This window comes from Boleophthalmus pectinirostris, unplaced genomic scaffold, assembly GCF_026225935.1.
Source record: "Boleophthalmus pectinirostris isolate CB_2022bp ecotype Guang Dong unplaced genomic scaffold, ASM2622593v1 HiC_scaffold_22, whole genome shotgun sequence".
Classification (NCBI taxonomy): Eukaryota; Metazoa; Chordata; class Actinopteri; order Gobiiformes; family Gobiidae; genus Boleophthalmus; species Boleophthalmus pectinirostris.
In genome coordinates this window covers 30,329,141-30,356,629 of record NW_026571190.1, presented here as the reverse complement: position 1 = coordinate 30,356,629, position 27,489 = coordinate 30,329,141, and the positions used below count along the sequence as shown (strand labels likewise).

Here is a 27,489-nt window from a genome sequence, read left to right as displayed (position 1 = left end):
TGTAAATGTCGCGTACACTATTGGCAGCAGCTACGTGGACGTGTGGATGATTCCATGTTTCTGTTAGTAGTCCATACTTCATTCACAGTGGAGGCTCTATGTTCGCTGTATACGAGTTTATAAATGACGTGATGGTGATTGTCGCTCACTCGGTCTCTCACGGCTCCAGCGTCAACTTGTACCACTTCTCTGTCTTTTCTCTCTCTCTCTCTGCTCGTTCTAACTCCATCTGGTGAAATTCGGCATCAGTATATTCGGGTTCACAAAGATCTCCCCTTGGGTTTGTGGTAAAGGCAAAGTCTTTATTGTCGGTGTCATAATCAGACATGTTGTCGCTAACATTCTGAGCAGTAAACAAAGTGAACCAGGCTCATATACTTATGGCTCTAGCTCTCTCGTTAGCTCTCTCGCGTGGCGCGGTCTGCGCATGTAAACACTGCCAAACAACTGAAGAAAGTGATGGATCGGTGCGCGGCTGTCACCTGGCGGCCGCGCGCAGTGGTACGTACGGAGAGAAAATAGCACCAAGCGATTATGAGATCTGACTTTTTTGGCGACGATGGTTTTGTGATGCAAATGTATCACTCTTTTGAACAAATATTGCTTTGAGAAGAAAAACGCTTTAGTATACAGTCCCCACACAACTTGCCAAACTACTTTCCTCAGCACCAAAACGGGCCAGTATCTCGGCTCACCGGACGTAAGTCGGTGTGGATGCACAACACTGATGACGGGGATGCCATACAGATTTATGTCAAAAAATCCGAACTATCCCTTTAAATAATATGTATTGATATATGCATGGTGACACAGTGCACGCATTAGCAAACACTGCCAGAGAAGTTAATAAAATAATTTGAAAACTGAAGAAAAAACACATTTTCAAGAGCCCGTAATCAATACCAGTATTCATAGTCCTGTTATGTATTTATTTTTCAGCACAAATCCTCTCACGAGTTGCAGTCTCGGCTCACTCAGTTCTTTATGGTCTGATTGTGTAAAAACAAAGCTCAGATTAAAGTCTAACTTCAGACAGAGTCGTGTCCTTAGTTAACCTCATTGGAAACTCGAACAAATAAAATGTTATAGGATCAAAAGGATAATTGGGACGTAAGAGGAAGAATCAACATCCTTGTTAAGATAAAGCCTCCAGGACCTGCTTCTGACCCAGACCCTTCTTGTTCAGTGGCAAAGGCTCTGTCTATTGAACCAAAACGCCCTTATATCGCACTGTGGCAAATAATCAATTGTTCTCTCATTGACCGCGTGAGCTGGAGTTGGTATCTTTGACCTAATCCTGACTTTGTTTTGGATCTACAGCAAAAAGCAATCAATTCTTTCTTATTGCATTTTTGACCTTAAAGTGTTATTTTTCAAGCTGCAAAACCACTTTCAGATAATTCCACTTTTGAGATAATTCAACCATGTGAAAAAATAAATAAATAAAAAACTATTAAAACTTATTTAGAGTTGAAGGTGTTAAAAGGTGCCTTGTGTAACTTTTCTGTTGGAGGGTTAGGGTTAGGAGATGTTAGGGTTAGGAGGTATGGAGATATTACTGTTTTGCCCTCATTAATGGAAATAAACTTGGTAATCACAATGGAGACACGTTAATTGTCAGATCTACGGGGAAGCAAGCCTGTGCTGTGTGCATGGAACATTTCAGGTAAAGAAATAACATCTCCATGGAGACAAGGCTGTAGTGGACCAATCACCTTAAAATTATATAATGCACCTTTAAAGCTACCATCCGTCAATGTATTTTAATAACAAATGGTAGCTTTAAATGTTATTGTTATTATGTTGTTTCCTCATCATAAACATACCTCGGGTTGTGTTTTGTGTCTGAGTTCTTCTCTCAAACAAAAAACACTGTTCCTCCTTGGGATGTCATGTGATAATACATGAAGCGCTCCACTGTGTTTTTAAACTCCTTCATTAGATTCATTTGAATAATTGGATCAGACTTGGAATATCCAATCTCTACTAAAGAAATAGAAAAAATGTATCTCTTAGCTTAAAAACTATCACTTCATGACAGAGGTGTAGTGGGCATGGTACGCGGGGGTATGCCATCCACCCACTTCTGCTGACATGAGATATAAAAAAATAACAAGTATAAAACAGCCTACAACTTATAAATGTCAAACTGGAGCTACTGGCAATGGTGAAAACAACCTGCATAAGCTCATGATATCTGCAGTATTGTCCTGTAGTGATCTGCGACATGATTAGACCAGGACTGAACCAGGACTGAACCAGGCCTGAACCAGGACTGAACCAGGACTGAACCAGGACTAAAACAGGTCTAAACCAGGTTTTAAACCAGATCTAAACCAGGTCTAAAACAGGTCTAAACCAGGGCTAAGTGTCTGGACCAGCCCAGAGGTGCGCCTACGTAGACCGTCGGAAAAGGACCGGTGCAGAGCTCCTCGCGGGGCTAGGAGCAGCCGTCACCCGATCATGCTTTGCGTACACCGTGCTCCGTGGACTCGAGGTTTTGCCTCTCTTTCAAGTCCAAGATTAATCCTGGTTTAGTCCTGATTTAGACCTAGTTTAGACCTGGTTTTGTCCTGATGTAGTCCTGATGTAGTCCTGGTTTAGATCTGGTTTAGACCTGGTTTAGACCTGGTTTAGTCCTGCTGTAGTCCTGATGTAGTCCTGATTTATACCTAGTTTAGACCTGGTTTAGTCCTGTGTAGTTCTGGTTTAAACCTGGTTGAGTCCTGCTGTAGTCCTGATGTAGTCCTGGCTTAGACCTGGTTTAGTCCTGGTTCAGTCACGAATCCTGTACTCCCACCTAAAAATCTCCACTACACCACTGCTTCATGACATCACAAGGTGGAACGGAACATTTTGAGCTTTGGAGATGTAAACAAACTAATAATACAGTTACCCAAACATGTGTGAATGAAACAAAACACAACTCCAGGCATGTTTTTGATGAGGTAACAACATTCTAACATGGCTTGAATCTCAGAAGAATCGATTTGGCATAATACAGGACCTTTAATGTGAAACACTCCATGCTTCTAATTAAAATTACACTGCATTTTCATTTTCGTAATATCTGCCTCACCAGCCAATAGACGATTTTCACAGTCCTCCCTATTTCAACTGCAGCTCCAGCAGATCAAAGAGATTTTCCTTTTCGGCAGCCTAACCTGGAGCTCACCTAAGGCATCCAATCTTAACTCGCCCTTTCACCACTAAATCAAGTCCTTTTTGTCCCAGTCCCCTAACTGCTGAAGAGTCTATTACAAAACCCAGACAGAGGCAGGGGGAGGCAGAGAGAGGGGGCGAGAAATAGTACAAAGAGAAACTAGACTGGTGCTGTCTCTCCACTGAAGCGCGTTTGCCAGAGTTTGAGTGAACAGAATTGCCCCCAAACATCTGAAAATTACAATAGATGCAAGAGTATTAAACGTGGTAGTTGTAACATGGGGTGCCACTGATTAAAAACAGCAGTACAGTCCCAGTAGAACCTGCGATGCCAGGACCTGCCATATGCCAAGGACACGTCATATCAGCTGTTTTGGGTTTACTGCAAACTGGAGAGGATCAGAACAGCTCTAGAAGCCAGTGAAGCCAGCAGGAGATGATGGTTGCTTTAAACCAGTGAATTCAATAAATGTTCTTCAGAAACAAAATGTCCTTAAATGTGCATTATGTAACTTTTCCGGAGGCAGGTCTGTCAAATGCTTTTCTTCATTAAGATGTTATTTGCTGTTTCACGGTATGGTATTAAACCTTTCTATCTTCACCATAGACCATATATATGAATGGACATAATTAACTCTCTAGCGTTCCAGATAGGAAGTTTGCCACGAGGCTCTTCCGGCTCCTTCTGACCCTGGCTCCTATTGACCTACATTGGGATCTTGTGGCTCCTCACTCTGTACCTGCTGCTGTGAGTCTCATCATGTTGGTCTTAAAATGTTCATACTAACCCGCTCTACACGATCGTGTTTTTTTCATTTTGTTATTTTATCTCCAAATCAAGATATGGACATAAATAATGGACCAATTAGATGCCTTCCGCTTTCCTGAGGTCACTCCCACTAGCGTTAACAACAGGTTTGATTGACAGGTAGTGCGTTTCGTTGCTAATTAAGTCCCCTTCCCGCTTCCCGGTGAGAAGGGCGGGCACATGTAACGACCCCGATCATGATTGGCTCTTGTGGTTGCTATGATACTCGCGGTCAGATTTCCAATTATGGAACATGGCTCCTGTAACTGTCCTGGAGCATCAGGAGCTTCATTTGAGTGGAGCTGAACGCTGTGGGTGACGTTACACTCGCTCAGACCACTCTTTTTTTTATACAATCTATGATCTTCATGGAGACCAAACTAAACCGAGTTGCAAGTCAGATCTGTGGAGAGGCAACCCCGCTCACAGCCAGAAGGTATGTTTGAGCTATAAAACTACCTGTAATTGAATAAATGTGAGGTAGAGTTGTTTAATGTCATATTGTGGAACATTAAGGCAGAGGAGTTACGAATCCATAGAAACAAGCAGGTGACAGACCCTCCACCAGAAAAGTTACACAATGCACCTTTAAAATCTTTGTCATGTACTTGAAGAAGCGTTATTTTACTTCTTGAGGTATTAATTTCTAATACATAACATATTTAGATCACCATGTCATCTTTTATTATTTTGAAAAGGATATAATCAGCAAAAACAATGTCGTTATGTATGTATGTCTTGTTTTTTCACGTTCTGAGTCTCCCTTTTGTTTGCTCTCTATGCTGAGTCACTCCCTCTTCAGAGCACTATTGATTGATTCGTTCTTATTTCTAGTTTGTGCCAAGAGAGAAACAATAATCATAGACATACGACATATACAAACACCCCAATATTCACAATACAATCAGCTTGACTTTCGCAAATTAAACTACTGCAAACGTCATTGGTTTGTGAAGTTGTAGTGTATCGTTTTGTATAATGCTTTTTTATATTTATGGATGAATGTTGTGTGGGAGGAAGGATGACGTGGGCTTGTAGATTGAGTTTTGGTCAGACTCTTAGAAGCAGCAATAAAGAGGGTTTGAATATCGCTGGGAGAGATTACAAGCTTACTCTAGCATACGTGGATGACATCTAAAACCTCTTCAGGCATGTTTTTGATGGGGGAACAACGTTATAACATGGTACAAAGACTTTGGATAATACCCTCACTTTCAAAACCATATGGTGTATTTCAAAAACAACTGTTAGGATTAAATTACAGATACAAAATCTTGAGAGAGATCAAAACGAAATTCTTGTTTTACTCTATCACAGACTCCACAAACTCAAGCAGTCCCTCCACAACAATTAAAGGATTAGTCAGTATGAGACCAAGCGTGAAGTCTGGATTGAGGGCACAAGTTCGTTTGCACAGCTGGTCCGGCCTTTATGAGTGTCCAGCCCTCAAGTGGCCTCTACAAATAAAACAAGCACACTCAGAAACAGATGAGGTAGAATAGCCAAAAACTGTACTCAAGAACAAGCAAGGTCACTTCAAAATAATATTACTCAAGTAGAAGTACAAAGTAGTGGTACAAGAAATTCCAAGTTAAAAATATTTGGGTAGTAAGAGTAACTTAAAGGGACAGTCTGGAATTTTGGACATAGGACCTCATTTCCTAGTGAGCCAGACTGTTGGAGACATGTGGAGACACTTTTTTAAATATTCCATCCAGTCCTTGTATTTGCAAAGGTCGCTAGTGCTAGGCTAGTGCATGTCAATGGCCATAGTTATCCTTCCACTAAAAACAGTCTTACCAACTCCACAAAATACCCAAAGCAAAACTATTATAACGGCAGACTGTCGATATGAATGTTTGTGTTGATAAAATAATTTTAGAAGTAAAACCAACCTTGCATTTGAAGGATTTACATCTGAGCAGCAGCAGTTGTACTTCCTGATAAAAAGCTTGGCTTCCGTGGACTGATATATGAGAAAATAGTCCCTCAACATGCGACAGTTCATGTGATGCAAGGTAAGTTTTATTTCAAACATTATTCTATCAACACAGACATTTACATCGACAGGCTGGTGTAATAATAGATTTGCTTCAGGTGTTTTGTGGAGTGGGTAAAACAGTTTTTAGTGGCAGGATAACTATGGCCATTGACATGCACTAGCCTAGCACAAGCAACCTCTGCAAATATAAGGACTGGATGGAATATTTAAAAAGTGTCTCCACACGTCTCCAACACTCTGACTCACTAGGAAATGAGGTCCTGTGTCCAAAATTCCGGACTGTCCCTTTAAAGAGTAACTTTCGAGATGTAACACTGGATTTATAATTGGAAGGACAAAGTCAAAATCTGCTGTTTTCAAAGGTTAGACACAAAAATTACACTGGTGCAAATCAACATAAAGTTTTTGTCCCTTGTACACTTCACTCTGGGAACTATAACCAAAACTTTTATGCCAGAAAAGGAATTAGTAAAAGTATGCAGCTAGAAAAGTACTCCCGGCATATTTAGGTTGTGACGTCTTGTGATAATACAGGAAGGGCTGCACTGTGTTTTTAAACTCCATACACCTTCATTAGAATAATTTGGATAATTTCAGCCTTTGAATTGCCAATATCTACTAAACAAAAAGTAAACAGTAACTACTTCATGACATCACAAAGTGGAACATAGCATTCTGAGCTTAATAAAGTATTACTCAAACATTTGTGAACAAAACAAAACACAACGCCAGGTATGATTTGATCAGGTAACATTATAACATAATAAAGCTCAAAAGACTCAGTGTTGCATACTATAGGACCTTTAAAAAGGAAATTGAAAACAACGTAGTGGAACATACAGTATATGGAACTTAGGGAGCTTTTATTCATCTCAGACTTTTTGTATGCAGCGTACTCATATTCAGTCATTAAGTACGTTTTGCTGGTGCATAATAGCTTTATATAATCAGTGGAACCACAAATGAGGGAGCGGATGTGAAGGAAAAAAAGCGTAAGGCACTTTATGTAAAACACAGGCTTTTAACGCCTCCTGGAAACAAATCTCACAAACTTTTAATGAGTGAAGTGAGTGCAAGAAGGTTCAAAGGATTCTCAGAGATTCCACTTTCAGCTCTCCACTCCAGACTATTTGCCCTCTACTGCACGATGATTCACACGTGGATCAGTCTTCTCTTTTAGTGTTACTTTATGATGATTATTTATGTATTGATTTGTTTGTATTGTGATTTTAATGGGCCCATATTACACTATTTTCTGAGTAATGTTTCAATGTTCTTTCCTCATCACATACATACCTGGAGTTGTGTTTTGTTTTATTCACACATGTTTAGGGGTGTAACGGTACACAAAACGGTTTTGGTAAGTACCTCAGATCTAAGGTCACAGTTCGGTTCATTTTGGTACAGAATGAGAACAAAATGCAAAACCAGGTGTCTATTTGTGTGTTTATTAAACCAACAGTTTGTTTCAACATTATACAAAAAGGAAAATAAAATAAATGTAAAGTGCTGCTTGGTAATACTAATAAATTAAATTAAATATTCTCAAATAAGTATGAAATATTATACAAAATGTATTCCTTGTAAACAGTAAACAAAACATTTTTAAAAGTTAAGCGCAGCACCTACAGTTCCAGCATAAAGTTTAACTCAATCTTCAATTTTTTTTTTTTGCCAGAAAAAACATCTTGTCCACATTGTCTGCAGTAAGTGCAGATCTGCTGGCAGTTGGGGGGTGGGGGGGGATTTCATGCTGACGAAGGCAAAAGTGAGGATGTAAGCGCAACGACCTTAGTTCTGCGAGGATTCACATGGTTTGGAGGAGCGTAGTCAAGATGGGGGGCAATTGTTGTCAAGGCGGCCACCCTAATTATAAAGCGCCGCGGGAGACACTGCCACCCCAATCACAAACAATCGAATCAAACGTCCCGGTTCGGCAAACGGTTCGGCATGAACACATGTACCGTTACACCCCCTACACATGTTTGACACAAACCCTGCATAGTTAGGCTCTTCTCTCAAGCAGAAACACAGTGTTCCACCTTATGTGAGGTCATGTGTTAATACAGAAAGTGCTCAACTGTCTTCTTAAACTCCATAAACCTTCACTGGAATCATCGAGATGTTTTCAGCGATGGCTTTAACAGTCTCTGCTGAACTAAAGGTAAAAGGTAGCTGTTAACTTGAAAACTACCACTTCGTGAGTATTTGGAGTTTTGGAGATGTAGACAGACTAATAAACCAGGATTCGTCATGCATGTGCGAATGAAACAAAACGCAATTATGTTTTTGAGTAATTAACAGCATTCTAACATGGCTTAAAGCTCACAAGAAATATAGAACCTTTAATGTTTTTTCTTATTCTGTAAAGCACTTTGAATTACATTGTTTTCTTTGTTTTCTGCTAAACAAAGAAACTTGCCTTGCTTTAGCTAGAAGTGAAAGAATACATTTATAATATGTATGGGTGATGGCAGCAGGACCTTGAGTTACAGACAGCATTTCCACCCTGTTTCCGATGAATTGCATCAGAAATGACAATACCAAATGCAATAAGAAAAATGCAGGAGCAGGAGATGTCAGCAGTTTTACACAAGTGCTCTCTTGGGTAATGATCCTGCTGGTGGATTTTAGACGACTTCACAGCATTGTATAGACAAAATTGACTCTGCAGTGTTGTAATGTTGTTACCTCATAAAAAATATACCTGGACTTGCGTTTCGTTCCATTCATGTTTCATGTTTGAGCAGTCCTTTATTGTTAGTCTGTCAACCAAAGCTCAAAAAGTTCTGTGCTACCTTCTGATGTCATTAGTGGTGGTGTAAATATGCAGGATTTATGAGTTAAACATGTGTGAATGAAACAAATCACAACTCCAGGTCTTTTTTTAATGTTGAAACAACATTATGACATTCTAGCAGATCAGAAAATAGCATAATATGGGCCCTTTAATTTTAAAAAAAACGCTTCTCCTCTCACTGTACAAGGTTGCAGCTATATAAAGTAGGTCCTAGGACACGTAAAAGTCACTTGTTGTCGTTTCATTTAATTTGAATGAGCTTTTTTCGTCCTTTAGTGCCGACTAGCCTAATTACACTATTATCTAAGTTTTGAGTGCACGGCCCTTAGGCTGTGTGTGTACAGACGGTCTGCAGGGAGACCGTGAGTGCAGTTATTACTATGTGGTCTTATTTCTGTGTGATGCCTCAATGGTCCAGGTAGGTTCCATAGTGGTCCGTGGGCATGTGCCATTCTATGTGCCCTTATACTTGTTCTGATACAGGTCAAGATCATTCTAAAGCTGTTCAGGAAAGGTTCATTTCTGTCCTGTGAATGTGACTTTTTTAGTATCAGTGCAGCTCAAATGACAATCTAATTTTGAGTTTTAGTCAAAGTAAAACGAGTAAACTACTGTAATTAAGTATAGATTTTAGTTTCAGACTTGCTGAAAAGGCTGTGGGTTTATTTTTTAACAAAAATAAACAAATAAAAACAGCTAGAAAGAAATAAAATACAATAAATAATTTAATTGCTTCTGTTGAACACAATTCTGCAGAAATGAAATAATCAAAATAAATACTTTTGAAACCTTATAAAACCTCAGAATATGCATGAAATACTTTTTACTCTTTAAGTAAATTTTTAAACAGACACTTTAATACTTTTACTTAAGTGGTTTATTCATGTGATACTTTTACTTAAGTAACAAAATTAGGTACTTCTTCCACCACTGGTTGTATTATCGATTAGTGTCTGAATTTTCTATACTTTTGATAACTAGAGATTTACATGGCCGATCCCGATACCAATATTTTAGAATACAAGACAAACCTATGACAGATATTTAATTTGAATGAGTTTTTTTTTTTTGGTCCTTTAGTGCTGACTAGCCTAACTATCCTAGAAGTTGTACACAAGTCCTCTTTCTTGGGTATGGTTTCTTTTGCTATGTTTAAGATGACATTACAACATCCTATAGCCCAGACATCCCAAACTCAGGCCCAGGGGCCAAAGTTGGCCCGTGATATAATTATATTTGGCCCGCAAGATCATTTCAAATATGTATTAGAGCTGGTATGCTAGCTACAGATAGGATATAAAGACATTATTTATTTAAAATTTTGTTATTATTTTATATGATGCTTGTTCTGGATTCAGTGTTTAAGCAAAACTATTATTAAATATTTATTTTAATAAAAAAAAGGTTTAACATTACAAATCTAGAAACAAAATAAAACATGCAGATGTAGTTGAAATTTTTCAAGAAATATTTAATTTGGCCCACGACTTAGTCCCAGTTTTGAATTTCGGCCCTCTGTGAATTTGAGTTTGACACTCCTGCTATAGACCAATGATATTTAAAGGTCCCATATTGCACATAATTGACTCTTATGAGCTTTCAGCAGTTTTAAATGTTGTTACTTCCTCAAAAATGTATGCTCTGTTGCACCTTTGATATCATGAAGTGGTAGCTTTTAAGTTAACAGCTACATTTTACCTTTTGTTAGGTAGTGAGCGGCAATTCCAGGGCTGAAATTATCCAAATTGTCCTATTTAAGGTGTATGAAGTTTAAAAGCACATTGGAGCACAGGGTGTTTTCTGTCTGAGAGAAGAACACAGCAAAAATATGCAAGATTTATTTATATTGTTTCGAATTCAAACAAATTGATGCCCGATATTTAATTTAAATTTGCCTTTTTGGTCTTTTAGTGCCGACTAGTCTAATTACACTATTATCGAAGTTTTGGGCCCTGAGGCTTCGTGTCTACAGACGGTCTACAGAGAGACAGCGAGAGCAGTGGAGAGGAGAGAGGAGAGAGGAGCAGGTATCAGCCTTCACAGCGTCTCCTCTTCTTCTTCTTCCTGCTGGGGCCTTCACGCACCGGCCACAACCCCCCGGAGTAAAAACATGTCTCCGGGGTAACCTGGCTTTTCTGTGCTGCAATGAGAACAAAGTCTATTTACGGAGCTGCTGTGTGGAGTCTGGATCTGAGAGAAGAAGAAGAAATGAGGGGCTGTTTTATTTCTACGCCTGCGTTGTCTTCTCAGCTCTCTCTCGTCTGCAGTAGTGTTGTCACGATACAAACATTTTGAACAGTTTTACATAATATATTTGTTTAAGACCGGCCTTTCAGTTGATGCTTTTAAGTCTTACTCAAAAACACACTTTTACTCACTGGCTTTGAACCCAGAATGAGAATTGTATGGTCCTCTGACTTTCTTTTATTGATTTTATTTTCTATTTTTCAACTTGCTAATGTTTTTTTTATGTTTTTATTGACTTGCTTATTAATTTTCTTATGCTTTATTTTATTTCATGTGTTAATTTATACAGTGCCTACTCAGTGCAGCACTTTGGAGACTGTTGTTGGTGAAATGTGCTGTACAAATAAAGTTGGATTAGCTTGGTTAAATGTACTAGTAGTTACATTTTCAGCAGTTATCTTTTTGCACGCTCGGTTAAAGCTTTTTGTATATTCTTTATGCAGACAACCGCAGTCTCGTCCCTTCACGTACTGTCTCATTCTCTCTCATATTTCTGTCTCACTGTCCTCATTCTTTAGTTCTTTTGGCTCTCCTTGGAGTAACCCTGCTTTGGCACGGATGGACGATATTTACTGACAGCTGCTCGGCGCTGTCTCGTCTAGTTTTGTCACGATACTGAAATTTCAAACTCAATTTTGATACTAAGGAATAAATTCCAACCTCCATACTGATTCAAATGCCATGATGATGAAAAATAAAACACTCTTTCTTTAGACCAGTGGTTCCCAAACATGTGTGAAAGCTCAGAGGCATTGCAGGGGGCTCCCCAAGGTTTTCCACACAACATGCATGAAAGAAAATTGAGTTTTGAAATCAGTTTTACATATTATACTTGGTTACATTTACTACTTTATATTAGTATTAAGCCTACAGGTATAATTATTAGTGCTGTCATGCGATTAAAAAAATTGAGAGATTAATTAATTATGATCTGTAATTAATTAATCTAATTAATCTCATTTTAATCTCACCTAAAAATTGCTGAGAAAAGCCTTCAATTTGAGGTATTTTCATTTAAATTCATTATTACATTATTGTGGCAGATCAAAAGACTGATATAGAACAAAAAAAAAGTGACTTTATAAAGTCATTTATTGTTTAACAAATCTCTCCAAATTGGTTGTTGAGCCCAAGTCTCCATGAATAAGAAACTGTTTGTTGTAAAGTAGCAAAGACGAGGAAATCTGAACATAATAACTTTTGTCTAAAGACAATAAAAAGTCCAGTCTTTCCTTAACCATATTAAAAATATTATTGATAGAGAAATGCTTTATATATGAAATCACTGGTTTTAGTCCTTGTTTTAGTCCTTGTTTTAGTCCTGGTTTAGTCCTGGAATGGATTAATCCTGGTTTTAGTCCTGGTGTTATTTCTGGTTTAGTGCTGGTTTAGTCCTGGTTTAGACCTGGTTTAGACCTGGTTTTAGTTCTGGTTTTAGTTCTGGTTTTAGTTCTGGTTTTAGTTCTGGACTGGATTAGTCCTGGTTTTAGTCTTGGTGTTAGTTCTGGTTTAGAGGCTCACAGGAGGAAGCGCGGTTTACGCAGCGTACGCGAGAAAACACGATCCACACGCGGCTCACGGGAGCACGTCGGTGTCCGCGCAGTAACTACGGAAGGAAACGTGGTCCGCGCGTTCTCAGGTTAATGACGATGATGAAGGTGTGTGTTTTGTTTGTGTGTTTGTGTGTGTTTGTGTGTGTTTGTGTGCGTGTCCCCTCATGTGGCAGGTCACTATAGGACAGTAGTGCAGACATCATGAGCCTATGCAGGTTGTTTTCACCAGTGACATTTACGTTGTAGGCGATTTTATATTTGTTATTTTCTTTTATATTTCACGTCGGGAGAATAATTTCCAAGACACGAATGTGTTTTTACCTGTGCACCTGTTCTACTGGCTTTTCGACCTCGTCAATTGTGTGACTGACGCCGCAAACGTGAACATGACGTTTACATCGCTCTTACGTTTTGTGTGGGTTTCCGGCAATGAGTGGAATTACCGAAATAAAAAAATGTATAAATGTGTTTTTTGTGTGTGTGTGTTGTTGTCCCAACAACACATAAAAACAGGTTTTATAATAAAGCAACTCGCATACAGAAATACTAAAGTTAGAGATTAAAAATTAGATTAACGCGATTAAAAAACATAACGCGCTAAATATGACTGTAATTAATTAATCGCAATTAACGCCATAATTTGACACCCCTAATAATTATATCATTTTAACTTGTATTGCTAAGGAAAAAACATGACATTTTCAATCAAATGTTGTGAAAATTATTATTAGGGAGGCTCCAAGCAATCTTTGCATCAATATTTTGTATTGCTACTTATGTAGAAGTTTTATTGCCATTTATATATTGCTTACTCTTTGTTATTGTAATATAATGTGATGTGTGAGCTACTGTGTCCAAGTAATTTCCTTGGTGGATCAATAAAGTTTGTCTTAGTCTAAGTCTATATAGGGGGCCACCGCACTGCAGACTTTGGGAATGTCATTTTCAGCATTAAATCATAGTACTTTCTTTTGTATTACCATGTGGTGATCTGTGTAGTCCCTCAGTCATCCAAGTAGGTTCCATAGTGGTCCATGGGCGCATGCTAGTCTATGTATACACCCATGGACATACGTAGTCCACAAAACACAGCTGTTAATCCAGTTTGAGGTGTTCTTTAAAAGTAAAAAGGCGAGAGTAGTTCCTCAGGTGTGTCTGTTTACATCCACACAGCGCACGGATCGAGGTGAAGCTTTAAAAATCATGTATCTGAAGTATCGCACCACATTTCAAAAGTAATAATAAAACAGTTTTGACTTGTATCTAAACTAGAAGTGCAGTGCTCTGATCTTTTGGACACTTAAGAGTCTCAAAGCGAGTCGTTTTACTGTCAGACAGGAAAGAGCTGACGCGATCGTGCTCACAACTTGTGGTCTGCAGACATATCCCGCTGCAGTCTTTGCAATCAGAGATTTAAAATCTCATAAAATTCTCCTCGTGTCTGTGTTGTGTGTGCTTTTTGTCGCATATTTAAAAATCGTTTAAGACCCAAAAATCCTGTTGTGTGTGACTGCCTTAAAGCTATTCAAAGATTATTTCTGTCCTGTGAATGTGACTTTTTTAGCGCAGCTCTAATAAATATCTAGTTTCTAGTTTTGGTATGGATTAGTATCTGATTTTCTATACTTGACTGAAGAGTTTGATATAGATTTATAGAAGTTTTTTTTTTCCCAAATTATGATATTTAAAGGTGCATTGTGTAACTAACCCTAACTTTAGTAGAGGGTCTCCCATCTGCTTTTTTCCATGCCAATGTTATTGTTTTGTCTTTAATGTTCCACAGTATGGCATTAGACTTATGTATCTTGCATTTATACAATTACAGGTGTTTTTCTGCCCTAAAATACATTAAAAAACATGTATTCTTACTGTGAGTGGGGTTGTCTCTCCCCAGATCTGACCTGTAACTTTACCTGGTACAGTCATGTGCTAGTCTCCATGGATATAGACAGGTTTAATGCTGTACTGTGGGACTTGCAAAGACAAAGCAAAAACATCTGCATGGAGACAAGCATGTTGCGGCCATTCCACCAGAAAAGTTACGTAGTGCACCTTTAAATTTACTACAAACTCACCCAGGGCACTTTCTTTACCACAAGCCTATAGGAGAGCTGTATAGTCACGTTTCAGCAGTTATCTTTTTGCACTAAAGCATTCAAATGAAGCTTTAAGTGTATTCTTTATGTATCCAAGCCTAATCTCGCCCCATCACGTACTGTCTCATTCACTCACATATTTCTGTCTCCCTGTCCTCATTCTTTAGTTCTTTTGGCTCTCCTTGGGGTAAACCCGGATTTGGCACTGGGCTTTCTTATCTCAGAAATAAGTAGATTTTTCTATTCATCACATTATCCGTCTGTGCCCTGACCCCTGGCTTCTGTCCATCCAGTCCATATTCTCCTCCTCTTTTCCTGTTTCTATGCGTTTATATCATTCACTCTTCTGCCAGGTTTGTACTTGGCAGCCTGCTCATTCTTCTTTCATCTTTTGGTTGACGTGCCTCCTCCTTCTCTCCTGTCTTTTCACTTCCCACATCCAAGTATTGATATATCGTTATTCTAAATTTGGTGATAGTATCATTATTGTGGCTCTATCAATATATCATATTTTTTTGTATCCTTTAGTAATTTTTGTGTGTGACATACTACAATTCTGTTTCTTATTTAGTGAAAGGAATGCAGTGCACTTGACATATTCACTGTTTTGATGATTAAAATAGATATCATATTAACTTTGCACAAGTACTGGTTTAACAAAGAAATTTTTTGCTAAAATGTGTTTAGTTGTTAAAGAGCCCATATTAAGCTATTTTCTGGTCTCTGTTAGATTGTTTCCTCATCAAAACATGCTTTTCCAACTTGGTGCTCCACTGTGTTTTTAAACTCCATACACCATTACTAGAATGATTTGGATAATTTCAGCTCTGGAATTTCCAGTCTTTACTGAACTAAAGGTGTCCAAGGTAAAAAAAAAAAACAAAACAAACACACTACCACTTCATGACATCACAAGGTGAAACAGAGCATTTTGAGCTTTGGAGATGTAAACTAATAATAAAGGGTTACTGAAATGTGTGAATGAAACAAAACACAACTTCAGGTTTCTGAGGAGGTAAGAACATTTTAACATGGCTTAAACCTCACAAGAGTCAATTTTGCGTAATAGTATCACCATATCGTGATAATATTGTATCGTGAGCCATGTATTGTGTATCGTATCGAATCGTGAGGGACCCCTGTGATTGCCAGCCCCCCTGCACATGTTGCTGCTGTGGTTCTGCAGGCTGTGTCCTTGGCTGGAGGTCAAGTGGGGATCCTCCAGTTAACCACTAAAGAGGTCCCTCGTCAAGAGCCACTCTACATGTGTCTCTTTTTGGAGCAGAGTAAATGCTATTTCTGAACATGTGTGCGCTGTGCCTCAAGGACATGTGCCTCTCCATCTACAGAGGAGGTGCCGGGCACACTGTTGTCCGCCGGTGACTGACCTTGACATGTAGAAATATACACACCTCACGTTTGCCGGTGATATATGACGCGCAACGCTGCGTGTTTCCTCATAACATCAACAACGATCACATCAAATTGTGCAATAAATCTGGCGAGGAAAATACATGACTGTTCCAGTATTCGCGCTACAAGTGGCTGTGGTGCAATGAATCCAATTTTTATCATGTCTAAAATTATATTACAAATAAAATGGTGTAAGTGGTGTAATTTAAATGATGTAGGCATTTATTCTGCCATTAAAACATGGAACTTGTAGAATCTTGACTTTTAAAACATGACTTATTAAAGCAAATATATTAATAATAAATATTAGTGTGACAAAATATTGACTTATTGTGACTAATTGTGTGTGTAATGCAGCTGACGTATTCATGGTTTTCATGATTTTTTTTAAAAAGTATATTTGATTAAGTCTTGTCTTTTTATGTAGACAGAGGTATAATGAGAAATCCTGAAGTAATGTGTGTTTATTTAAAACAGTAACATATCCTAGAATATAATTGCCATGTGATTATATTATATGATTATCAGTGATAAAAACTGATATTAATTCTATACCAGCGGTCTCTATTTCCTCCACTGTTAACCCTTCAAAATCATAATTACAATTTCATGTTTGACCCAAATAGTTCTAATTATATTTTTTCCCATAATCGAGAAACCCTGGTGATAAGTCACCCTGATTTCTTCCAAAGAGGAAGAAAAAGACCCAGATAGAGATGATGAAGCAGCAAATCAAACCGCCCACTCCCATTGGCTTACACAGCGATAATGAATTACAGGAAAAGCTCAGTGGGAAGCCCAGAGCCGCTCACCTGGAGTATTAAGCACAGGCCCCATCCTGTGCATGATAAAGCGTTCATGTGCTGTCAGGGGATAGAGCTAAGTGCTGACCATGTAAGTATGTACGTGAATATTGTATGGATGTGGTGACTGGTATTGAATGGGACCACAGGTACAAACATGTTACGTGTTTGTGTAGGTCAGTGTTTCTAAGGGCATTTCCCCTCATAAATAAATCATAATAAAAAGAGGTTTATATAGCACTCACTCAAAGACACTTGACAGAGCATTATTCATTCACTCCTCACTCAGTGGTGGTAAGCTGCCCTGGGGCAGACTGACAGAAGCGAGACTGTCAATCTGCCTAATTGGCCCCTCCGACCACTACCGATCATGCACACAATCACCACACTCATACTAGGCAATGTGGGTGAAGTGTCTTGCCTAAGGACACAACATCAGTTTTTGCCACTGGTGCCCCACTGTGAAACCTGGTATTTCCAGCGATCTACCATCCAAGTACAAACCAGGCCCAGCCATGTTTAGCTTCTGGTATCTGACAGGATCAGTCTTTGACAAGGCGGTATGGCATTGTACATATAAAATAAATCAACTTGAACATGAAGCTCCTACCTGAGCGTTTTGGTGGTCATGTCGGCGGCGGTGATGCCATGGTACACCAGCGTCTCATTCCAAACTGGGTTCAGAGTGTTCTTCAAGGTTTTTGTGCGAAGCTTGTTAGCCTGCGGACAAAAAGGAAACGTTTACCTCAAGAGAAAAAACTCAGAGGAGAGGATATCATAAATCAGAAATAAGGAAAAATGAAAGATGAGAAAAAGAGAGGGACAGGGAAAGATCAAGAAAGAAGTAGAGCGAGGAAGGGTGGAAAAACATCATTTATCTGCGTCCCTGAGGAGAGGCCAGACATCTGCTGTGGGTGCACAGGAGAACGAGAGGATGACTGCCTCGCCTCACCTGTGCCGTCTGCTGTCCCTTAACATTATATTATAGCCCCCAAAGCACAACACCCCCATAACGGTTCTAACCAGACTGTGATGCAACCAATTAAAAGTCCTATATTACACAAAATGGATTCTTGTGAGCTTTTAATCATGTTATAATGTTGTTACCTCATCAGAAAACAGACCTGGAGTTGTGTTTTGTTTCCATACTATTCTAGCGAAGGTGTATGGAGTTTAAAAACACAGTGGAGCACTTCTTTTAGAGAGAAGAACTCAGCCTAAATATGCAGGGTTTGTGAGTTAAATGTGTGAACAAAACAAAACACAACTCCAGGCATGTTTTTGTTCAGGAAACAGCACAACATACAGTAGATCAGAAAATAGCACAATACTTGGCTTTAAAACGGCACAGTATAATGATGATTGTAATGAAATATGAAAGCTTCCCAGAGAGAACAGAAAATGCCCTAAAATGATATAGGATCACACTTATGCTTCTTGTTTGTAGCATTCTTTGTCCCAGGTTGCTGTAATTGGTTTAGATTTGCCAGGGTGACTTGTTTTTTTTTGTTGTTGTTTTTTTCAATTTTTTCTTCCTCTTCTTTTTTTTTTTTTTTTTAAACTCCTGTTTACTTTATTATCTTAAGTTCTTTGGGGACTGGGCAGAACTCCCAGTTACGTCCAGTTCCAAGTGCTTCCCTGAACCCAAAATAAAGTGTGTCCCAACTCAACCTTGAAAATCTAAACCTCTGGCAAAAAATGTACAAATTACAAAGCGCTTTTTGCAGATTATTAAACCATGTAACGCTGGAGGCAGAAGTACAGTAATCGTTCCAAAACATCAAATATAAATCAACTTTTTTCACTGGATAGACAAGAACAAGAACGTCCATTGTTTAAAGGTCTTATATTACACAAAATTTACTCTTGTGCGCTTCAAGCGATATTATAATGTTCCTTTATCAAAAATATACTCAAGTTTTGTTTTGTCTCATTCATACATGTTTAATCATGAGTAATCCTTTATTTTTAGTGTGTTTGTCATGAAGTGGTAGTTTTTAAGTTCAACCTTTTACATTTAGTTCAGTCAAGATTGGCAATTCCAGTGTTGAAATTATCCAAGTGATTCTATATATATGGAGTTTAGCAATACATTGGAGAACTTCCTGTATCACCATATGACATCACACGGTGGAATAGAGTGTTTTCAGTTTGAGAGAAAAGAGTACTCAGCTTAAATATGCAGGATTTGTGTATTAAACATGTGTGAATGAAACAAAACACAACTACAGGTCTGTTTTTTGACAAGGAAACAGCATTATAGCATAGATTAGAAAATAGCGTAAATTTAATTTTCAATTCTAATAATCTTGTTGGCTGTGCACTCTTTGTTAATTAAACGGCTGGTGTATTAATTAGTTGACCAAATGTTTTATCTGTTGGCTTGTTATTTTATTAGGATTTTTAAGACAGCAGCAGCAGCGAGGACAAGAACAACTGAGTAGGCTGGACTTTTGGAAATGACTGGTCTTTTCAATTGAGATTTTGTTTAACAGTACTTCTCTGTATTTATTGATACTTTGCAGCTGAAGTCATCAATATCTCTCACTTATTTTAATTTGGTTTTGTATTGTTTTTTTGTTTTTGTTTTTTTTCCTTTTGCATTTATTATTATTATTGTTATTAATTTATTGTCTTGTCTGTTGTTGTACCTTAACCAAAAATTGAACCTGTCAAGCCACTAAATTAATCATGCTGTGGTGATGGACATCATATTACACAAGCGTGCCCAGCTTCTTTGGGAGTCCATTATACAATACATCACGGTGTGAACCTCACGGTACGATATTTATTGCGATATCATGGGAAAACTCACGATATGGTGGAGAGGCTCACGATTAGAGATGTAACAATATCCAAATTTCTTGGTATGATTTTTTCATGATATACATCTCATGGTGAAATATTTATTGAAATATTTTGTGGAGGCAAGCAAAATATGCTACTTTTTCCTCTTAATATGCCTTGACAAGACTTAATCCAAAGAACTAAGATTTAAAAGTGCTTAGAATTGTTATTTCTTCATGTCGTCTGCACTGAAATGGAGCAAAGGATCATGGTCTATGTAGTTCCCTCTGTCGTTTTTTTTTTTTTTAAGCTATTGCTGCACCTTAACTCTTAATTTGAGCAAAGAGACTTGTAATTCAATATATTGTGATGGTCCATGATATTATTGTGAGAATTTTGACAATACAATATCACAGTATTTCAGTTATTGTTACATCCCTAGTGTTTTTTTCTTTTTTCACAGTTAACACAATGGCATAAATAATATATATGTCAAATGCCTGTACATATTTACATATATATACAAATGTGTGCCTTTGTGGGGTTATAATTTAAAATTGTGGAAAAAATAAAATTTAAATTGAATTGAAATCGAACATTCCCTGGGGTGTGACGCTAACAGAAATCTGTCTGAAGCTCTGTTAGTCAGATTCAGTTACACTTTAATCTGATTTTTGTTTTAACACTCTGACCAGAAAGAGCTGACTTGGCTGAAACTACAATAGGTGAGCTGATTTGTGCTGTTAAACAAATCTCTCACACTTACAATTACAGTCACAAGCGTGTGAACATTAGCCTGCAGTTTTTCCAGTTAGTCAGTCTCACCTTTCTGTAGAAAATCAAACACCTAAACAGGACCAGGAACGCTTCTGAAAATGTGCAGCTTAAATTCAGCTTGTTTCTTTTTTTCAGTAGTTTTCAGATCTTAAAACTTTTTGACAGTGTTTGCTAATGTGTGCATCGTGTCACCATGGCACCTCCTGAACATTCAGTCATAAGCATACAGGCAGAACACCCCCAAAGCGATGTCACTGCAAAGTATCAAATGTAATTTCTGTGTGAGATTCTTCATAATTTTGAGAGCTTTTGCTACATCCACGCTACATCTCTTTTTTAGTTATATTAAAGGGGCAGTCAGACAGAACTTTGGACATATGACCTCATTTCCTAGTGAGCCAGTGTGTTGGAGACGTGTGGAGACACTTTTTTAAATATTCCATCCAGTCCTTGTATTTGCAGAAGTCGCTGGTGCTAGGCTAGTGCATGTCAATGGCCATAGTTATCCTGCCACTAAAAACAGTCTTACCCAATAAACAAGGTACCAGAAGCAAAACAATTATTATGCCAGAATGTCGACATAAACGTCTGTGTCGATAGAATAATTTTAGAAGTAAAACCAACCTTGCATTTGAAGGATTTATGTCTGAACAACAGCAGCGAGTTATACTTCTTGATAGAAAGCTTGGCAGCAGCGGACTGATATATGAGAAAATAGTCCCTCAACATGTGACGATTCATGCGATGCAAGGTTAGTTTTATTTCAAACATTATTCTATCAACACAGACATTTATACTAACAGTCTGGCATTATAATTGTTAAGTGTCGGGTGTTTTGTGGAGTGGGTAAGACTGTTTTTAGTGGCAGGCTAACTATGGCCATTGACATGCACTAGCCTAGCACCAGTGACCTCTGCAAATACAAGGACTGTATGGAATATTTTAAAAAGTGTCTCCACACGTCTCCAACACCTGGCTGACTAGGAAATGAGGTCCTATGTCCAAAATTCCAGACTGTCCCTTTAATCGATACCCAGGGCAAGTCAGTGATCTACGTTCATAATCAGGTTTTTGCTCACATGGTCTAAAAGTAAACTGAACACAAATTGTTAATGCAAATGCTACTTTACGGTTCCAGGATTGTAAAAATACTGAAGTAACAGATAGGTTGTTTTTTGATCAATTAGGGCAGGAAGTGATATTTTTACTGCTTAAATTGTCTAAACTTATTCAAACATGTATCACTTGTACCACCATAGTCTGAGAAAAACCTGTGGGAAAACACTGCAAGTCATTAGTCAACCAAGAACTTCTTGAGTCAACAACCACACAAAATCATTGCGAGATTAACATATGTCTCTTATTCTTCGAGGAAGCTGAGTTCATTTTGCGGAGTCTGACGTTTACAAGATAAACACCTCCCTGCCACACTCACACCACAGAGCGCCTTGGGCCAGATGCTGTCCCCTTACATTTTGTCCCTCTCTCTCTCTTTTTTCCATCTTTCTCGCTCCTCTCATCCCATTGTTCTGCCTGGGCTGCCATGCCTGTCCTCTCCTTCCCACATTCCCCATCACTGTTTCATTTTTATCCTCGGTTCTGAGCTGGGAACTTGGGGGCTTATCACTCAGACTCAGCCCCTCCAGAGCTCAAACCATGAAGTGAACATGTGTTTCCTTTTGTTGCTTCTTTGGTTCGTTAATAGTCAGAAAAGCCTGTAAACCTCACATGGAAACAGCAGTCTCTTCGCTGTGCCTTCTGTGTACCTTTATACCTTTACCAATGCATCTGCTCCCTCTCTGCTATTTATCTGCACCTGCACTTTGCCTCTTGAGATAAATTTAAAAACCCTATTCTCCAAGCAGCAGATATTTTTATTTTTTGGGGTCGAATCAATTAAAACAAAATGCTAAAATAAATGAACAGATTCAAATCCATTAAAAAAGCACTGATCAAAGCATGCCCATAGGCAAACCCGTTGTCTTAATCTTAATGTAACAATCACATGGGATTATTATTGTTTGGCTGCAAGTTCTGTTTGTGAAAATTTAAGGAAGGTCATTAATTAGCAATGTTTTGGTGTAGAGAGTGAGTGTTTTTGTATTACTGTCACATTAAAATAACTAGAAACCCCCAAAAAATGGCTGCTTTTGACTTAAAGGTGCATTGCGCAACTTTTCTGGTGGATAGTTGGTGTTAAAGGTGCACTGCGTAATAGGGATGTAACCATAACCAAAATATCGTGATATCGTATCGTCAAAAGTCTCACAATAATGTCGTGGCCTGTCGCAATATTTCGAATTGTTTTGTAGTAACGGCTTATAAACATCGATGATTCATTGATTGATTGATGATTCATTTCAGATGATTCATTTCAGTGCAGAGAACATGAAGAATATGTTTTTTACTTGAAGTCTTGAAATTACAATGGAAATTTTTCACACCAAAATCTTGTCAAGGTGTTTTAAAAGCAAAAAAAAAGTTTCCTATCTACAATTACATCAGTCTCCCCAAAATATTGCATAAATATTGTACCGTGAGATGCATACTGTGCTAATATCGTGCCGAGAGATTTGGATATCGTTCCATCCCTACTGCATAACATCTAGTAACTTTGTAGAAACCGTCTGACCTCGTAGCGTTAGGATTCACTCGACAGTTGTCAGGGTTTTTTTTTTCATTTAACCAATCGTTGCTATTTGTTCGTGATGTATGTAATGCGCCACTAACAGGGCTAACTGGTATATTATGCTTTTTCCAAATCCCGTAGGAAGAAAGGCAATAACGTCTTTCCCCTTGATAAAATTCACCGAACATTCTCTTTGTTCCGGCTTTAAATCCTTGATCTCGTTGCCAAAACTGAATGTATGGCCTTTTGCTGATTGTGAAATGTCTAGTGTATTCTGATTCCTGACCTAGTCGCTGGAGAGAAATGAGGGCACTAGGTTTCTCCAGCCTGGCTACTGCCACTTTCTTGTCTCCACGGACATGTCATTGCTTGTTCCATGGTATGACTTTAAACATTTGAATCAAACATTTAATCATTACATGTGTTTGTGTTGCTCAAAAACACAGTTATTCCTCTTGTGAATAGGAGCGACTCTCCACAGATCTGATTTGTAAAGTAGAGCAGGGCTGTAACCTGCTTTTCATAGGCTAATCTACACTGTGGAACACTCAAAACAAAGATAAAGCAATAACATTTCCTTGGAGAAAAGTAGGTGGTAGACCCTTTTCTAAAAAATGTTATGCAGTGCGACTTTAACATCAACTATCTGCAACCAAATGGCCCACGTGAAAGCCAGGAAACTAGTTAAGATTGCATGATTCACACATGTGTCAGAATAAATGCATGGCCATGAGCTGGTGGGGTTGCTCTCCATGTCGTCACGCTCACTGCATATTTTACGACAGAGCATATGGATATCAAACAGCATAGGGTGGAAGTGAAATCAATCTCCTCACCGTGGACAACACAAGGTCTAATGTGCGGCGGCTTACTCATCGGAGCACTGAGGAGTTGGAGGCGTGTGCTTTTGCCCATTGCATACGCGCACACTCCCCCTTCTCGAGTGACGCGGCTTTGTCTGCTGGATATTAACAAGCTCTGGTTCATGGGTACTTACCTACTCATTGACGCTCGCCCCCACCGCCGCCCCGCTCGCCCATCAACGCGAGCCTGTTGACGTGAGCCGTGTAACAATCCTCCCTGTTTCCATGACAACCACCTGCTGCTGTCCTCCCCTCATCCGTCTCTCCTTCCCTCCTTCCCCATTTCACCACTCCCTCCCTCCATCTCTCCCTCTCCCTCTCTCCTCTCTGTTGTCTGCTCCTCCTTCCATTCGCACACTGTTGGTATTTCAAGGTCACAGAGGGTCACAGCCAGATAGTGAGATACAGACGCAGATAGGCTGGAAAAGTGGGCAAAAAGGGAAGTGATGAACAAAAGCAGAGGGAAGCTGGAGGACACAGAATCCCCCAGACATTGTTATTGTTAGCTCTGTGGACCCAGGACAGGCTCCCGTCCTCTCCCGGCCAAATACTCTACCCCTGTTATCGTAACCTCGTTTGTGTCCGCCTCCAGCACGACGAACACCACAACAGGTTGGTTTAACTGTAGGTCCTGCCGTTCCAAGCCTTATCTATGGAGCAAGAAGACAAGACGGGAGCGGAGCAGCAGACCAGAACATGCTCGTGCTCACTAAAGCAGAGCATTGGACTAGCCACATTAAGCAGTAAGCAATCGAAAAGACACTCTGCTCAGTGGTTTGCAACATTAGCTGCGTACTGCTGTTCAACTGTTCTCATGGTTATAAATTGGGTTAAAAACCCCACCGAGCTCGATCAGAAAGTGTCATTGTCTGGGACAGAGTGTGTGCTATCCAATCTGTGAGCACGTTTCGCTAATTGCCATTGAGGTAAGGCTGGAGCAGTGACCTTGCTAGCCCCTGGGAGAAGATGAAGCTTGACGTATGGATCGGCCAGCCCGTTGGAATCCATGGCTTTCAGTCCCTATGGATACAAGAAGGACACACACGTGTTACACACAAAACCAAATGTCTACACACATTATATTACAGTATGACGTCATGCAGCCCCAAAACACTTCACAGGGTGACAGGGTCAGGAAAAGACAGCGACTATGACAGGGCTACTGTAGTTATATCACTGCTCCCAGACATTTCTTTTCATGTCACGTCTCTGTCCTCCTCAAATGCACTGTCCTCGAGGGAACCATACATACACATTTTACATAATTAATGACATATCACAGTGCTATGTGATTGAAGGTTCACGTCCTTAACAATGGAACAGTGACTCAGAGCTAGCGAGTCTAATGAAAGGAAGCAAAACAAAAAATGACTCAGACTAACAGACAAAAATGTTACTGAGGTAAAGAGAAGTGCTTCATACCTTTGCTTTGTGAATCGTACAGTGAAGACAGTTGTTGTCTTGATCAAAGTGTAGGGTGAACTCCAAAGTTCCCAAGTAGGCTGCATAGACATAAGCAGAGCAATTACTGGAAGTAAACGGCACTCACTCACTCACGCACACTTGAAAGCTCTGAGTCATGTGGACAGCAGATGGCCTTTTAAAGCTAAGGCTACCTAATATTAATTGATCTGTCTGGTTTGATTACTGGTCGGGAAGCAACCAAAAGCCTGTCTTACATCATCAGAGGTGGATGATAAATCTTTAACGTCACATTCTCACACAAATGTGGGAGTGACGAATGGTTTAGGAAAATATTCTGCAATCCCCCTGAAGCACACTTTAGTTTTCTTGATAACATTTTTTGAAAACGAGGAATATTTCAACTTCATAATTGTTTAAACAAGCTCAGAACTCATTTGCATTTTTTTGTGATAAGATAACAACAATTACCATAAACAACCATGCTTCAGATTGACAGTTATTGCCAGACGGTTGCCTGAATAACAGATAAAATACCTGATCCCAAAGGATGAGACGGTACGATATTTCCATGGTGGGATAACCGTGACCAAAGCTGCCCGACTTTGTTGTGAGGACATTTAAGGGAAATTATCAAAGCAAAACAAAGTATCTCAGCCAACAGGTCTTATAACTGCCTATATATAAGGTTAAGTCTATAAGCATAACGTTACATGGACTAAAATAGACTTCAGCCTATTATTCGTGACGTGCATATGACGACCAAAAATAATCTATTTATGAACTCAAGGCTGTGAGGAGAGCTGCTTTTTCCACAGACTCAGTGAAATAAATGAGCTCTAAATCTCGTCAGGAAGTCCATCCTTGTGTTATTGATACTGCGGTCTTTTAATACTGCACTATACCTTAATATCTCAATACCAGCGATTGTCCTATCCCTGATGTAACTATAATTTAGCCTTATTTATTTAAACTTGTTTTAATACTTTTAAGTTGAAATGTACACATATTCATGAATAAATGTGATACTTAAAGGGAACATATTACGCTATTTTCTGATCTATGTTATAATGTTGTTTCCTCATCAAAAACTGACCTGGAGTTGTGTTTTGTTTTGGTTCATTCACACATGTTTAACGCACAAACCCTGCATATTTAACACTGGTCCACCTTGTGATGTCTCCACTGGGTTTAATAAACACAACAATTTCACAAAAATGTGTATAATTTCAGCCGCAGAATTGTCAATTTCTACTGAACAAAAGGTATAAGGTAGCTATTAATTGGAAAACAGAGCATTTTGAGCTTTGGAGATGTAAACATTGAAGTAATAAAGGGTTACTCAAACATGTGTGAGTGAAACAAAACACTAAAAACAACTCCAGGTATGTTTTTGATGAGCTAAAAACATTCTAACATGTCTTAAAACTCACAAGAGTCAATTTTGCGTAATATAGGACCTTTAAAGACAGTGATAGTTTTACTAGTATTGTGCGGGCTGATACTCACTGTCTTCATCATCAGAGTCAAACACCTCCTCCTTGTCTCCTTCATTCTCTGCTCGTCTCTCTCCATCCTTGAAACCTCCTGTCACACCATTGAACGTCTCCTCTTTCAGGATCTTCTTCTCTCGGGGCGGCGGCGGGGTGCAGGGGTAGTCGTGGAACCGGGGGAAAAAGTCTGAGATCTGAGGGATGGGGAGGATGGGTCCCGGGCACACGTTGATGGCGAAGTGCTCCTGCATAGAGATCTTGACGGGCGAGGGCGGGGGCGCGGCCACTGACGGGGAGGTGGCGGAGGAGGAGGGTGCCGACGATGAGGAGGAGGTGGGGGCAGGGTCAGGTGGGAGGTGGGGGGGTGCGGTGGAGGTTTGGATACACTCATGTGGACAGTGGAGCGCGACTGCAAGAAGAAGAAAGAGTAAGAAAAACATCACTGGGTTTCACATCAACAATATTTAAAGGTGTATCTTTTCAGGTGGAGGGTCTGTCAAATGAGAGACCAAGTTACAGGTCAGATCTGTGAAGAGGCAACCCCGCTCACGGTCAGAATTTCTGTTTTTCTAGGTATTTTTGCGCTATAAAACCATTTGTAATTGAATAAATGTAAGGTAGAGCTGCTTAAAGT

The 27,489-nt window shown here is 39.2% G+C and overlaps 1 protein-coding gene across 1 annotated transcript in view; it reads right to left on the bottom strand.

The window, feature by feature from the left end:
- Window positions 1-27,246, bottom strand: part of doc2d (double C2-like domains, delta) — a 61,088-nt gene extending 33,842 nt beyond the window's left edge. Inside the window, 5 exon segments of the mRNA XM_020930444.2 lie at window positions 17,495-17,604; window positions 24,886-24,960; window positions 25,363-25,442; window positions 26,872-27,187; window positions 27,190-27,246. Of these exon segments, the coding sequence (XP_020786103.2) occupies window positions 17,495-17,604; window positions 24,886-24,960; window positions 25,363-25,442; window positions 26,872-27,187; window positions 27,190-27,246 (638 nt within the window).
- Window positions 27,247-27,489: the final 243 nt, after the last annotated feature.